Genomic DNA, 16,383 nt, shown 5'->3' on the forward strand with positions numbered 1-16,383 from the left:
TTGCTTTTTGAACGTATTGCCTAATCATACAAAAGTGTACTTGTTTGTAGTTTTTCCACTTTTGACTCTAACGCCCACGATCCGCTGATAAAAGACTGCTACCTCCAGAAATGTGTATTTAAATGCATTATCCATGTTTGCTTTTAAATTGTATAATTAGTAAAAAAGTTTTGTGAGGTCCAGCTATACTGGATTAACTCATTATGATATGCTAAGCAGACCAAATACACTGACAAAACAGAACACCAATCACAACTTGACTATTCATAACTAACAGGCAGAGAAGTGTACTCACCAAAGTCACACTGCTTTGGTTGTGCTTAACTTGAGCAACAAGAACACATTTGTGAAAACTATATTTTCCCCAACGGCATCCCTCCCCGGGGATTTCAGCCATTTTCTCTATCTGAATTATTCTCTGTCTTGTAATTAACACAACACAAAGGCTGTATATCCCAGGCCATGACTGCTGAACAAATTCCAATTCAATGGTTCCTGATAACTTTAACTAAGTGAGTAATTTAAATTGTCTTTCAAAATGTGCACATTAAACAGAATATGTTGTTAAATATGTAAAAAAAAAAAAAAAAAAAACAGGTCAAGAGAGGCACTCCTCTAAAGGTTAATATAACGTAAATGATGAGTATAATTAATGATTTTTTGCATGATGTCCTTGCTCCTTTGAGCAAGCAACACCACAGACACCCTCAAAATGTAAAATTTTACTCCTACTGTAGGTGGAAGAAAAATGTGGACTTAATATCAGGCTGGCATCAAGCCAAGATAAATCCTATGCTGCTTTCATTCACTTGATCTTATTTTATGATTTTTATTAACAAAGCAATTCCTCAACTGTTTCCACCACTGACATTTATCTGTGGCTGAGAGGCTAATGTTTATTTTCATTATCTGGTCTAGAAGGAAAAAATAAACTTCATATATCTGTCCCAATTTCATAAATTCCGTGAAAATCATCACATTTCTACAACCAAGACAATCTCACATTTTAGAACATTTAGACATTTTTACTTGAAAACATCACGAACAGCATTAATTGCAACTTTACATAGTTGTTAATCAACAGCAAATTAACTCATTGCTGCAGCTCTAATGATCTGTGTTTGTTTCATTACTTCCCTAAAAATAAGTTTGAATGATAGCATAAGAGTGTATGCGAAAAAGGTCTGAAAAGAAAAGGAGAAGACTGGCTAACAAAGACTGCACCAAACCAAAGAGAGCCAGGAAAGCTGTCACGGTGAAGTAGGGCCTCAGGGTCTCTGGGTCATGAAAGGAAGATGGCCGTTAGTCACCTGATGTGACACTTTGCACTGACACTTAATGAAATGTCCAGATCAATAAATGATCCTATCCTTGCTTCCTGAAATGAAGGAGATCAGTCACTTCCCCCAATTGCTGAGTCCCTTCCCATTTCCAACGTTCACTACCTTTATCTCACATAAAGGCCTGCGCAGCCAGAGCAACCTGCCTGCTTTTAAACTCATCAAGCACTTTATGAGGAACACCATACCTAATACATAATAGCAGGTAGGACCTCATTTGCCTAAATTTTTTGTAGCGTGAATTCCGATGTTTGAAACATTCCTTTGACGTCCCGCTCCGTGTTGACATAATCACATCCTTTCTGCGGATTTGTCAGTCGCATATTCATGCAGCCAATCTCCTGCTCTGCTGGCTTCAGACATAGCGACTACTGAATCCACTGAAGAAGAATGAACTCACTAGTGGGGTTTCCATCCACCTATTCTTATTCGCATTTTCAAAATTTGCTGAAAAAAACTTGGATAGAAATGCAAGAAATTTGAAAAAAGGTCGAAAATTCGCAAAAAAAAGTTTTTATGCTTGGAGGGGGTGGATTTGTCAGCATAACGATAAAAGGAAAATGCAACTTTTTGCTATGTGTTTCCATAGCAAAAAGTTGCATTTTCCTTTTATCGTTATGCTGACAAATCCACCCCGCGAATAAACGATGAGCAACGCCGTTCACACCGTATTTTACAGTATACAAGTTTCCCAGAATGCAGCGGCATATACTGTTGTAAAACAGACGAATTTCCCGCTGTAGCGCTGTTGTTCTTACGTTATCAAGTTTTAATATTTTTTCATGCGAGAAAGTAACTGTTTATATCCCCAATGTGCAGGTAGTTAAAGGTGTACAGAAATGGCCGTTTGTCCTGTTTGTCGCGCCGAGTTGTCACGAACTGCAACACGAGTTTACCCGAGTGAGGAAAACGAATTTGATTGGTCGTTATCGAGCGGGCGGGATATTCAAAGCTTGGGGCGAGCCCAAGCTCCGTGTGTGTGTGCGTGTCTCAGACGTTTGAATGACGGATGACAGATCCAATATCGGTGGCTGGTGAATCGTGTACAGGCTGACGTATAATCCGTGCGCCTGCACTATCCAATGCGGAAAAAAAAATACACACTTTCATCCCGGATTTACTCAAAAATATAATTTTGCACAAAGTTTGGCCTACAACGTCTGAAAGATGAGTTATCACATTAATTTTATGACCCAAAGTGGGCTCAAATTCAATTTTCTTTTCTGTACACCTTTAATCAAAATGACGGCTGCTATGACCTGTGAGCAGCGACTGGTCATCACAGAAGCAGCAGCCCCGTCTCCGAAGGTGCTCGGCCGGCCAACCTGCGTCGTCATCCCGGGGGAGAAAACGATCGCTAATAAACGTATCCGCAGGTCTTCTCCCAATAATCGCAAAACAATAACGGAAGGAAACAGGCATAAATTCACATTTTCTTTTCAAAAATGTTGATACATTTGGATGGAAACCTGACTACTGCCATGTTCATGAAACTAGTTTGAGGCAACTTTTACTTTGAGACTTGGAACATTGTCCTGCTGGAAGTGGCCATCAGAAGAATGGATGCACATTCACTCAGACAGGCTGTGGCATTCAGACCATGACTGGGGGGGGGGGTGGGCAAAGTGTTCCAAGAAAACATTCGCCACGCCACTGCACCATGACCTCTACCAGGCTGGACAGTTGATACAAGGCAGGTTGCACCACGGCTTCATGCTGGCGATGCCAAATTCGAACCCGACCATCTGCGTGCCTCAGCAGAAATCCAGAATCATCAGACCAGTCGACATTCGTCCGGTCTTCCAAGTGTCCATTGTTAGTGAGACAGCGCCTACTCCAGCCTCAGTTTCCAGTTCTTGTTTGACAGGAGCAGAACTCTTTGCAGTCTTCTGCTATTTAAGCCCCTCCACCTAGGGGTCCACTTGTTGTGCTTTTCTGAGCAGCTTCCCTGCTCACCACAGCTATAAACAGTGGTTATCCCAGTTACTGTAGACTTTCTGTCAGCGCCAACCGGTCTGGTTATTCTCCTCTGACCTCTCTCATCAGCAAAGCTTTTCCATCCGCAGAACTGCTGCACACTGAATGTTTTTTTTTTTTTATTCGCACTGTTTGGAGTAAACTCTACAAACTGTTGAGTGTGAAAATCCCACGAGACCAGCAGTTTGAGAAATACTGAAACCAGCCCGTCAGGCACCGGCAAGCGAACTGAACCCCCTTGACCTATATCTGCAGGATTTTATATATTGCATTACAGTACAATATAGATGTTCTTGATTAAAAGCTGAGTGATTGTGAGACATTTTTCAAGTTTGAACACCTAAGATTTAAATCCACGTGTCCTTGTTATATCATTATGTACTGTAGAGTGGTGTGTGATTGCAAACTAAAACAGTGCATTTACTGTGGAGACTTGGAGATGCAACAATGAAGGATGACATTTGTTATGTCACAACAGTAGCCACCTCTAATTTTCTATTTCCACACAAAAGCAATAGTTTTGTTTTTAAATCAGACTTTGGAATAAGTGTCACTACAGCCATTTCACAGAGCTGCAAAAACTCCTTTGAGGTGGCAGGAAGAAGTGAAGACAGCCAAAGTATCTGTCTCTTTCGCTGTCCTGCTTCTCTCTGCTGCTCAGTAAATGGCCGGTGGGATGATGGGGCCTGTGATGCCCTCTCCTCAGAAGACAGATATGCCCTAATGCACCAGCAGCTTCGAGTACTGTTGAAGATGTCAGCCTATGCACACATGTACAGTACATACAAAGTAGGGGATGTAAGCCTTCTGGGGGAATTGACTGTCACAACCAGAAAAAAAAACAGTTTCAAGGCAGGAAAGAAGAGTCTAGAAAGGGAAAGTGGCCTTCACCGAGTTATTCAATAATGAATAACATAATAATGAATGAAAAAGCTGTGCACTATTTAACTTATTGAGTGACATGCAAGTTATCACATAACTTGTGAAAACAGAATATGGGTATGGACCCAGAATGACCATTGTGATGTGATAGCCAGTGGTTAAATATTGTGAACAAACAGTTTTAATTTTACTCCAAGCACTAAGGTGACATCAAGGAAGTTCCATAGTGTATCGATTTAGAAGTTCTATTTCATTTAATTTTATCTGCTGCAAATGACAGCTCAAGTTTTCTTACTTACCTTTTTTAGATATGTATGAAATTGAAAGGTTTATTGCCAACAGTAAGTGCTACAGGCTCATATTATTTAGATTATCTTATTATCTCTATGCTATAGGTGACATGGCTATAATCTGTACCCTTGAAACAAGAACAATCAACAAGCTCGTGTTTATTCAGTAAATCCGTCTGGCAGTGGGAGGATATACACAATGCTGAACGACAAAAGCGATGATCTGCAAGCATGATGATCGCCATTGTACTCTGTCAGAAGTCACACATTCTAAATTGATTAGATTAGATACCAATTAGATACCGTGTGAATGTGTTGAGGGATCCAGGTCAGCACAGCTGTACTGAAATGGGACTCGGCAGAAAGGGATATTCAATTAAACAGTTTACACAGGGATTCTTTACACTACATAGACACCTACTGAATCATCTGTTGTTGTTTTCTTCTTTAAAGATTCATTGCCATATTATATTGTGGGACATTAAATCAAATTTGTTCATTTTTGGTTAGACATGCATGATGTCATAATGTCACACCAAATTGATAAAAAGAGCAGTGATTTCTTGACGATCATCTGCTCCTCAGAGGTAAAGCTAAAACAAAGTCGGTTTCCCTACATGATTAAGCCGTGCTTTATCCCCTGGATCGTCTCCTAATCACATTCTATTTAAGTTTTTCAGGACATTTGCTGCCACTATATTTCTCAACCAACTTTTCAAAAGTGATTTCCCAGAGTTGAGACAATGATTCCCTGCAGTTATGAGCAATATCAAGGGATAACACTGTGTTATGACTGGTAATCGCTGCTGCATATGAAACCTGTGCTCATCACAAGTATATCAACTAAAAAAGGAAGCCCATTCTGGATCCTAAATTGGCATCAAAAATAGCCACACAATCAGAATAAGGGTTCTTTTATGCTAAATAACAACTAGTTTGTACAACATGTTGTCCGTCTATGTCAGAAATCAAAGGTTTATAGCTAGTCCAAACAGCCACAATGAAATGCAGTGTGAAGAGCCAGCTGTCACAGAGAAGAGGGTGCGTGATATGTTTAACTGTGGGAATATAAATGACAGTCGTTCCTGGAGGGCATTTGCTAGTGTGGCACTCATTCATGCAAACAGAGGACCACAAGTAGTTGCGTAACAAAGAAGAAAAAAAGGATTTTGAGAGAGATGTTAAAATCCAGTTTGACCTCTGGCCAGCTGACGGACACTCATGGACACAGCCCCCTAAAATATAACGGCAGAAAGGTGCCGAGGGCAAAGTTTCTGAAGCAATGACCTTCCAACAAGTGTATACTGCCACTATAACAGGGTTCACCCTACCACAGATTTGCTTCGTTTCATCACATATTCTTTGTTATCCAGTAGTTTGCATTGTTTTCCATCTTCTAGACAGAAAAAATGGATTTGGGTTGAATTGTATAATCGGATTTCCACTGACTGTTGGCAGTTGTAACAGACAGTCTTGAGATTTAAGCTTATCTTAACTCAAACTGCCCATGGTGTAGCTGACGTTTGGAGGTTAGTATTGATTTCTTTCAGTTCTTCTGCTTTTGATGATTTACCAAGACTGCCTATGAACAGAGCTCAACACATAACATTACGTAAAACTTGTTTTAACATTTATTCTCAATAAAAATCTTTTTACTGAGCATGTTTGTTGTCTAAGAAAAATAAAGTGTACAGGCGGGCTGTTCAAGTGGCACTGTGGTCTAGATCTGCTAATCTGTCATCTAAGTTGTTACGACTGCCATTACCAACTGAATGGTCTATTTAAGATGTCAGACTGAGTTGCTCTTTCATAACAACCACTTGTGCTAGTGCTTCCTGTGCATTATTACCTCATCTCTCCCTGTATCCAACCTGTGACTTCTTTTTTTCCATTGCTCCTTCTTTGGCAGCCTTCAACAACAACAGCTACCTTAGTGAAGCTAATGTTTGACCACAGCTAAATTAAAGTTTTACGGTTATTCTCAATTAAAGAAATAATTACGCCATTACTATTCAAATAAGACAAGAGGATTTGCTGATTTATTAATACTAGTTGTAAGGAAACATTAAGAGATAAGTGACAGTACATCAAGAAGTACTGTAGATAAGCACTGTACCAACATTTCTTTGTATGAACACATTCTTCCTTCAAGTTTGGGGCTCTACTTTTACAAGATTCTCTGAGGCAAGTTCATATATTCAGTCTTCCCACACTTATCTTATAATTACATTTTAAAACTTTCATAACTTCAAACCAATTCTCCATAACAAGAAAAGTGTATTGTAATATCGTACATAACTCGATTCACTGTAGCCCAGAGATCTGTGAAATCTATCTTTCCTAACATGCAAATCCTAAATTTAATTAGACATTTCAAAAAACAATAAGTAAAAGCATGATGTAAACAATAGCATTCTGAATATTTTACCATTGATAAAATATTCTGCACTGACTGTACAACAGGGGACAGACACACGTACAAGCGCGGGACAATGAAATGGAAAAGTTTTGCAATAAATATTAAAAGTAGGGTAAAGTAAACCATCGTCAAGTTCATAAAGTTGATACAGATGAGACTACCAGAGAGATGGTAATACGACTCTCTCGATAATGTAGTTTGTGGTGGCTTTGGACTGGATGGCATTTGTGTCCAACGTAATGTGTTTAACGACTGTAGAATGCATTCCTCATAATGTAAAACTTCACTGGAAGCTCATGAAAACACATACCTCTGTGGAATACCTTTCTTAAACTCCAAAACAAGACGGCTACTTGAGATAACTATGTCCTTCATCCAAACAGATACAAAGAATGAAGGTTGTGCAGGAGAGCCACTTGTCCTGGACGCAGAGAACAGGAATGTGCCACAACAACAAAAGGGAAGACTTGGTTCATAAAACAGTTAAAAACTCTTTCTTAAACTTGTCCTAATGCTAAATGAATATGGGAGCATTACTCACTGACATGTCACAGATACGATGGCTTAATAAATAACAATCAACTATTCATGGGTCTGACTGGGCCGCTGGGGTGCTGATGAGTTACATAACTGTCCTTGACTTTTATGATATGTTATAATGAACGGTTAGCTGGAAAGGGGCAGCTGTATTGAGAAAAATGCATCTCATTTCTGGGTTTAATGGAGACGTGGCAATTAGCCTGGATAAGTGCAAATCTCTGAGTAATCTGATGTAATTAAAAACCCAGTCGGCGTACATTCCTATTGTTATGGTGGTCTAATGTGACTCATGTCGCTTAATGTGGACGTCTCTTAAAGAGTCCCCAGAGATGTGAGCAGTGAGCACTGATGGCCTAAGTTTGTGTTTCTAAAAGTTAATCTCCACAACAGGTCACGTAAACATTAGCTGATCTATTATTCTGGGAAAGGAATCTGATTCCGTACCGAACTGGAGGATTAATGCCAAAACTACTCAAGTAAAGATTTTTTAAGTGCACGTAGGCAGAGAAAAACAACTCGAACCTCAGGAGGTGAGGGTGATGCCTCCATTGGCATTCTCAGAGTTTGGTTGGTGAAATATTTTAAATTAGGCAGCCAGTATATCAATCTTCAAAAGATCACTGCATTCAAATGCAAAACCTGATACGCAAGGTGCTGACATTATGGAGAGGTGGGTCTTAATGACAAACAGAAACCGGTTCGCTTTCCATCAAGCAGGGTTTGAGAAGTGCATTAAGTCCAAAAAGATAATCTGGATTTCAACAACAAATCCATAAGTAATTCCAACTAATCAAGCGCTAATGCATCATTTTGTTTGTGCAATTTGTTCCAGTCAACTTATCAGAACCATGCAGAGAGAGGCAATACACCCCATTAGGATACCTGGTGTTTACTAGCCTCTGATGTTTACTGAAATTGACTGATCGACTGCACTATGGTCAAAACAATGAGAGCGAAAGCCCAGGAGGCTGTGTATAATTTTCAGCCTGTACTACAGCCTAAACACTGAGATGCAGGGCTTCTCTTTAATGTTAGAGAGCGATAGTTAAAACCGTGAATTACTGCCTCGCAGATGTATGCCTCTGCCAACCACACGAGTTGGAGGAAATACTATCACAATATCACCTGGCTGAGTTATAGTGTTGAACGGAAGAAGCCAGGAGTGTTTTTAGCAGAATATTATGATGGAAGAGTGAACTTTTACTATTTGGAAATAAAAGTTCACCATTTTTTCCTATTACACTTATAATCATTATATGGATTTGTTTTTTGTTGAGACCAAAGATTTCATGGTAAAGTCACTGTGACCTTAACCTTTAGCTTTGGACCACCAGCTTCTAATCAGTGGTTAATTTAGTCGAAGTCAAGGGTCAAACCATTTACAATGGAATTCCAACAATGTGAGGTCAATATGACCTTGACCTTTGATCTTTGCCAACCAAAATCTAATTAGTTCATCATTAAATTAAAGTGAACCTTTGGAACAAATATGAAGCTACTCCCTTAAGGTGTGACCGAGATATAACATTAATGGGGATGGGCACACCATTATCATGGAAAGCTTTCTGAATATTTTACCATTGATAAAATATTCTGCACTGACTGTACAACAGGGGAGAGACACGTACAAGCGGGGGACAATGAAATGGAAAAGTGTTGCAATAAATATTAAAAGTAGAGTAAAGTAAACCATCATTAAGTTCATAAAGTTGATACAGATGAGACTACCAGAGAGATGGTAATACAACTCTCTCGATAATGTAGTTTGTGGTGGCTTTGGACTGGATGGAATTTGTATCCAATGTAATGTGGTTAACGACTGAAGAATCCATTCCTCATAATGTAAAACTTGAGATAACTATGTCCTTCATCCAAACAGATACAAAGAATGAAGATCTGTGCAGGAGAGCCACTTGTCCTGGGCGCAGAGAACAGGAATGTGCCACAACAACAAAGGGAAGATTTGGTTCACCACATTGACTTTAACTGGAAAAGCACTTCAGCCAATCCGTTGTGACAATCCAAATTCACTACTCACAAAAAGTTAGGGATGTTTGGCTTTTGGATTAAATTTCATAATGCACCTAAAATGCACTATAACCTTTACAGGTGAACTTAATGTAACCTTCTCTAAACTTCAATTGTCATTGAACCACTAAATGTTCTGGTTCAATGACAGTTTGTATACAGTCCTCTTCATCACAAAGTTCAAATTTTGACATCATGAGACCAAGACAACACTTTGATCAAATTGATCAAGTTATTGAAACATGGAGATTTTTGTTGTGCTATAGCCACCACTGTTGTTAGCTACTGTTTGAGATAAAGAAATGACCATTGCATCCTTCTACTTAAAAGGCTTTCATGATAGAATATCACTGTAGCATGAACTTTTTATAGGGATGTTCTTGTCAAATATTCTTAACTTTTTGTGAGTAGTATGTCTACAGTAGCAACCAATGCAAGCACCTGTAAGTAACTTTGTAATGTACTAACATTCCTAGGACATAACCAGAAAACTGGACCTTGAATGACCTATTCATTGTTTTTGAGTTTAACTGATAGTTCAGAAGTAATTTCAGCATTTTGACGCTTTACAGAGCCTTGACATCATCATGTCAGAAAAGAAAAGAAGAACAGAGTTAAAATGAAAAATTACAAAAGGAACCATGTTCAATATGGACACCCCTGTGCGATAGTACTTTCTATGATCACTCTGGGTCTAATCCTGACATTTCTGTCCAACAATTAGGCTGACCACTGAAAAAGGCGATAAACGTATACCATAATCAGGCATTGCTGGCATTCCACTCCTATCTCTCTAGCATTCAAAAGTCGTCCTCTCTTACTCATTCATACTCTTTTCCCTTCCCATCACCTCTCTTGCATCCTTGGGTAGCACAGCTTGTAGTCATTGGGCATGCACAGAGGCAAGGAGCAACAACGCTCCATCATTCCGGTGTAATTCTCGAGGCTCATTTCTTTAAGGCCGTAATGTATGCTGTTTACAATAATGTGGTTATCTCCACGGCGCGGTAATAAAACAAGGCATTAAAACCCTGTGAAGAGGATCACCTCCCAACCTTGTCAACTGTGAACACTTAGCATGCAGCGACAACTATGAATGGTGATATGTTGCGACTGAAAAGACCCACAGACACAGAATGAATCTTCAGAAACACTAACACTGATGTCAGCTCATCTGCACCCTAAAACAATAAATGGAAGCAAGCAGCATCATGGATGATTTTACATTCATTTCACGCTTGGTGCCACAATCCATGAGGCATCTGTGCCCACAAAATGGCAGCTTACGCTCAGTGCTTATTCACTCAGGGCTTTGCATGCTTTGCCTGGATTTTATTAGTGAGCGCCACAGGGTGTCGGAGTGTGCAACTCAAGATTGTTTTCGCCTGGTAGCCAAGAAGTAGCTTGGGGAAATGCAGTGTCCAGTTCTAATAACTAATAATAACATCACAATCTCAGTTTCAGGCAAGATGTTATGTTTCCGCTCGCCGCCCACTAGTACGGTACCTTCTAATTTTAGCCTTTAGGAAGCTGAAGAAATATTACATCCACAGGAAGGAATGGCATTCATCACCTGTTCTGCACCAAATGCCACTCAGACAAGCTTGGAGTAGATGCAATTTTTGATTTATGATACATGATATAAAATGAATATTCAAAGTAACAGATCTGATTTGAATATCAGAATGTATTAGTGAGAAATTCTATGTTGGTTTTTTACATTTTGGTTTGATAAAAATCCTTTTTGCCTTTTCTAAATTAATTTTGCAGCATCTACTTTCAGTACAGAATTTGATTATGTAATTTTGTTTTCTAATTTTCAAATTTAGAATAACAAATGCTCGATGTGGGAAATGTTTTTGAACTGAGTGATTGGGTGATTTGGAAAAGAAAATACAGCAAAATTACAGTCAGGAAAGGTAGAAAATGGAGAAAAGTTGTAACTTGTTTCTTTCTGGAGTCAGAGTTTTTACAAGTCATTTGAACTTGAAGAGCGAAACTGGTGTAAACAGACCAACAGAGTGCCAAATGTTAATGAAAGTGACAACAACTGGTTTGTACTTGCTGTGTGAGAGATGTTAAAGTTCGCCCACAGCCATAATTTTAATATGCAAAAAACCTTTATCACAAGTAATAATTTGTTTAACAGAAACTCTTTTAAAAAAGGAAAGTAGTGAGGATTCTTTACGGACAAATTCTGGATCAGGCCACTTGCCCCTCACACTCTTGTTGTTTGCACTATTGATTGGTGAGAGAGCAGGGAATATCATGATGATAAGCATTTTAGCAAATATTGGAGATACAACCACACATTTTTACCCTTAATCAGAACTTGATTTAGATGAGTCGGTGGTCAACTCACAGACTTGACAAAACGGTGAATGTAGTTAGCATCCATGGTTTGGTTCTGCTGTTTGTTAACAGCAGACTGGCTGTAGCTGACACAGCAGTTGTGGTTGTGCTAAGGCAAACTCTCTCTTCTGTACTGACAGGGTATTAGGTTCCTCAGAATTAGCTCCTTAAATTTGTGACATATGGAACCATAGCCATATAAATCTACTCCACAGCAGTACTAAGGCGGAAATATTTAGCCAGGGCACCGTCTACGTACTTTGGTCACTTATATATCTAGTTTCTGTCTTTGGTTTTTCGAAAAAATAAAACATATGCATGTTAACAAGGCTAAAAAAAATCAATTTTCACTGGCAGGAGCAAAACATGCTGGTGTGAAGGTTAAACTTCAGTGAGTGCATGGAAACCTAAATCACTGTAAACAGAAAAGGCATAGGTGGGAAAACTGAGTAAAGCGTGCTTTATGTTTCTTAAATGGAAAAAAGTGCCTTCTTATTAACCTACTTACTTGGGCACTGTGACCATCACAGCGTGTACAGTCTGTGTGCCTGTTGTCCTTTTGTCCTGAGGACAAAAAAAATCCAGGCCATCCTTTTATGCAGTAACTACTCCAGTCTGTGATAAAAGGAAATGGGAGTGTTTATTATAACTTTAAATATCCCATCAAGGTCTTGTGATGGATTGACATTGGCAGTGGGGAGAGGAGCTGTCTGTTTATTGTGATGCGAGATACAAGGCAGGGGAGAGGCAAGCCACAGCAGTGTTCTGTCTACATGAATGCAGCCTGGTGGCTGTTGCCTTGGGCATGCTATTGAGTGACGTGGAGGACACATTATGCAGCGCCTGCATCATTATTCTTTTCTTCTGCAAACAGTTCAACAGTTGAATAAGGACAATCTTGTCATCTGGAAGAGGAAAAACACTGGTGAACCATGCCAAGAAAAACAGACAGGGTGAGGTTTTGCCAAACTGAAAAAGCAGCATACGACTTCAGTCTGAGCATGACAAATACCAAAAACAAGACAACGATCCCACTTAGGTGGGTTTTTCTGGTTAAGCAATTTATAGCATACAACTCAACCGTCACAAAAATAACCTGCATCATTTGGCTTGCAGAAAACAGGCGTGAGTGAATGGGAAAAAATGAAGGGACTTAAATATTAATGAAAGGAAAGCACTCTGTATGAACCAGATCTTTGTGGTGATGCACTACGAATGAACCCGGGGCTGTGGCCCAGGTAATGGGCCTCAGGTTTTCTGCTCCTCCTGGGAGAGAGTGACAGGAGAGAGGGAGGGGGTGGAGAGAGAGAAAGGCTGAAAGTGGAGGAGCAGAAAAACCATGACAGACCTACAGTATCCGCGCAGACTAATGGAAACCACATCCTTCTTTCCTGTTTTCTTGTGCATTAACAGCAGAAAGGTCTCTCGTGTTCCTGGCCCTGATTGTCCTGACAATAGGAGCAGATGCTCCAGCTATCTGCATCTCCACGACTAGGCATATCCAGGGCCACTGCTTTTCACACCTGATTCAAAAATATCCTCAGCCTTCAAAAAGCCTCTCGTGTAACTTTCTTCACGGTTCCAAATTGTGTATTTCATCACAGCCACCACTCTCCTTTCATACCTGTATGTCATAGGCAACTCTCAGCCCTAGGCAAATGGAAAAGAGAGATGGAAGGAGAGCGGAGAGGCGCCCAGATAAAAGCAATATAGAACTGCAGATACCAAAACGGCTCCAGATAGGCTTCACCCTGCAGGTAATGATCGAGGATATCTTGAACCTTCAAGTCCTGACCGTCCTCAGAGGAGTGAGGGAAAGTCAACAATGCTGGAATGACTAAACTGCAGCGGGTGCAGTTTCACCAACTGTTTATCTCCTCTTTAATAAAAGCACACAAATTGATGTTTCCTCCATGTGGCCCTGCACTTTGATTATTGGGTGTGTCATATCTCCAAACACAACCGACTCTGATCAATTAGCCTAATAGTGGCCTTGCTGGGGTGTTCCAGGTGAGAACTGGCTGCCGATGACACAAATTAAACACCTGAGTTGGCCTAATTAATTAAGCCTCTGGTGGAGGCTGATAACGACTCTCCCAAGAGCTTCTAAATTGGTGGTCGGCATCTGTGACATTTAGCTCTGTAGATAAAGACTGCTGCTAAAAGTGGTATTGTTTTCCTCTTCTCGCCTGTCACCCTTAAAAAGAGGGAGAAAAAAAATAGGGAAACAGATCTGCCCAAATTCTCTTTCATTTTTCTTCTTCTTTTTGTCGTTATGGGCAATTAAAGAATCAATACATTGTTGTTGTATTCTTAATTCATCAAACAGACGACAACAATATATGCCAATAACAGTTTTTTTCTCTCCTCTTTTTAGTTTTTTGGTACACCATCATGTGATAAGGAAATCAGAAATTTCAAATGAATGAAAATGAAATGGCAACCCAGGCTGTAGTTTGTGACTGGATTGTCCTGCACTAGACTGAAATGTTTATAGTTAAAACAATAACTATTTGAAAAAACAACCCAGGCAAGGCAATTGTATTTGAATAGCCCATTTTTACAAACAGTTTGTCTCAAAGGGCTTTACATGTCATCACAACAACATCCTCTGTCCTTAGACCCTCACATCCACTGAGGAAAAACTCCATAGAAAACCCTTTTAACAGGGAAAAATTGGAGAAACCTCAGGGTGAGCAACAGAGGAGGGATCCCTCACCCAGGACTGGCAGACGTGCAATAGATGTTGTTATAGACAAGAAAACAGTTTATAACACAGAATGTGGGAGACATGGAAATGTTAACAAGAGCTGATGAAGGAAGCTTCTGGTGGGAGGAAAGGCATTTAGTTCCATTTAGGTGTCCTTACATTACCCTGAACTGATTATTTGGAGGTAAAAGTTCACACTTAAATCTCCCTAGCTGCTTTTTCTGGCCTAGCAGGACAAGATAAATAGCACTAAGAGTGGGACTTACACACGCCCAGAGTCTTACAGTATTTATGGTAGCCATCAGAGGCCCTCATCTCTCAAGAGAGAACCGACTCCCAGGGAGAAGGAACGGTTTACCCACACAGCAGGGGTCCTGTGAGCAATGCTGTCATGAGAGGCAAGCACCACCTTGTGTCCGACAGCTGAACTGCACAGGCACAAAAACTCCAATCCGAGCAAAGAGTCCATTATCATCATCATAATCTTTCTTCCAGTCACAGCATATGTCACAAAACATTGTCAAACTCGCCCCACACTGTCGTACAAAGACTTTGAAACGTTTCATCACTTCCTAGGTTTTGTCCAGGTGGGAGCTAGAGGGCATTTTCTCGGATTACATGTGAAAAACTGCTTACATCCGATTCGTTCAGGTAACAGCCTCATTAGTCTGCCCCCTACTCGTGCCCGGCCCTCCCCTCACCCTTAGGCACCTGCCAGTTGCCACAGGTGGGCATGTAATTGCTCTATGGCGTGGTCATGTTCGGAGTGGTTAGGAGAGAGCGGTCCTGCTAATGAGGCTGCTCACTGTGTTGCTTCGCCACTGCTGAGAAATGCATCTGTACGTGTGTGTGTGTGTAGGTGGGCAGGTGTATGACATCACATACATCTGGTATACTGTTGTAATACAACACAGCTGTTTGCTGCAGCATCAGAAACAGGGGGAAAGCAAGATGAGATAGAGCTGAAGTTGGAGTGTGTGTGAGTCAGACAGAGGTTATGGTGCACTTGAAGTTTCGGGTTTATTTCTGTTTTTGTTTGAGCTTGGGATGTAGTGATCTCTGAAAAAACATGCAGACACATTCAGTATGTTGTGTCCATGTTCACACAGAACTCTTACATGTATGTTCTATAGAAAATAGTAAAATATTATGAATTACTCAGGTAAATATGATAATTTTGTATTTGTAGTTATTTGTTTATTTAGATGGGACAGTGCACATTGATGAATATGCCGGATTGTAGCAAAAATGCTAATTTGCTATGCATTTTTAACCATATCCCACCAAATTGGTTAGATAAGGTCATCTACCATCACAATTGTTGGCATGGTGACCAGTGTATACTGTACATTTGCTGCCCTGACAGTGGACTCAGCACTACTGCCATTTAAGTTGTCCTATAAAGCAGACGTGTGGTATAGAAAGCACACACACACACACACTATGTGGTCACTCATCAATCACCCTGCGCAGGTCGTGTAGCAATTAAAAAAAGCTGTGTGGTGTGCAAGACTCAATACTCACTAGTGGTGCACTGCTTGTCAGTGGCTTCGCCCTGAGTGCTGCCTCCAGCCTGCTCCTCTGCAGCACTGTGGTGCTTTCTGGTTGCCAGAGTGCCCGGAGCTGCCGTCAGCTGAGCCGGCGTCTGGAGGTCTGCGGTGCCCACAGAGGATCAGTTACCAACAACAGACAAAACTCTTTGTGCGTGTGTGTAAGTGCAAGGGTGTGTGTTGTTTGTGTATATGGGAAAACATGTCTGAAATGATTTTCTGGCAGGATATAGGGAGAGTGTACCGTATGTGTGTAGATGGTAGGGATGGGCATTGCGAGTAATTTTCTAACCGA

General features: G+C 40.4%; 1 protein-coding gene across 1 annotated transcript in view; it reads right to left on the bottom strand.

Annotated features, from left to right (window-relative positions):
* Positions 1-16,383, bottom strand: part of atad2b (ATPase family AAA domain containing 2B) — a 78,776-nt gene that overhangs the window by 34,842 nt on the left and 27,551 nt on the right. The window contains exon 24 of the mRNA XM_084000794.1: positions 16,063-16,191. Within this exon, the coding sequence (XP_083856920.1) occupies positions 16,063-16,191 (129 nt within the window). The remainder of the gene's footprint in view (positions 1-16,062; positions 16,192-16,383) is intronic.

Source organism: Trachurus trachurus (genome assembly GCF_905171665.1).
Source record: "Trachurus trachurus genome assembly, chromosome: 24".
Taxonomy (NCBI): domain Eukaryota; kingdom Metazoa; phylum Chordata; class Actinopteri; order Carangiformes; family Carangidae; genus Trachurus; species Trachurus trachurus.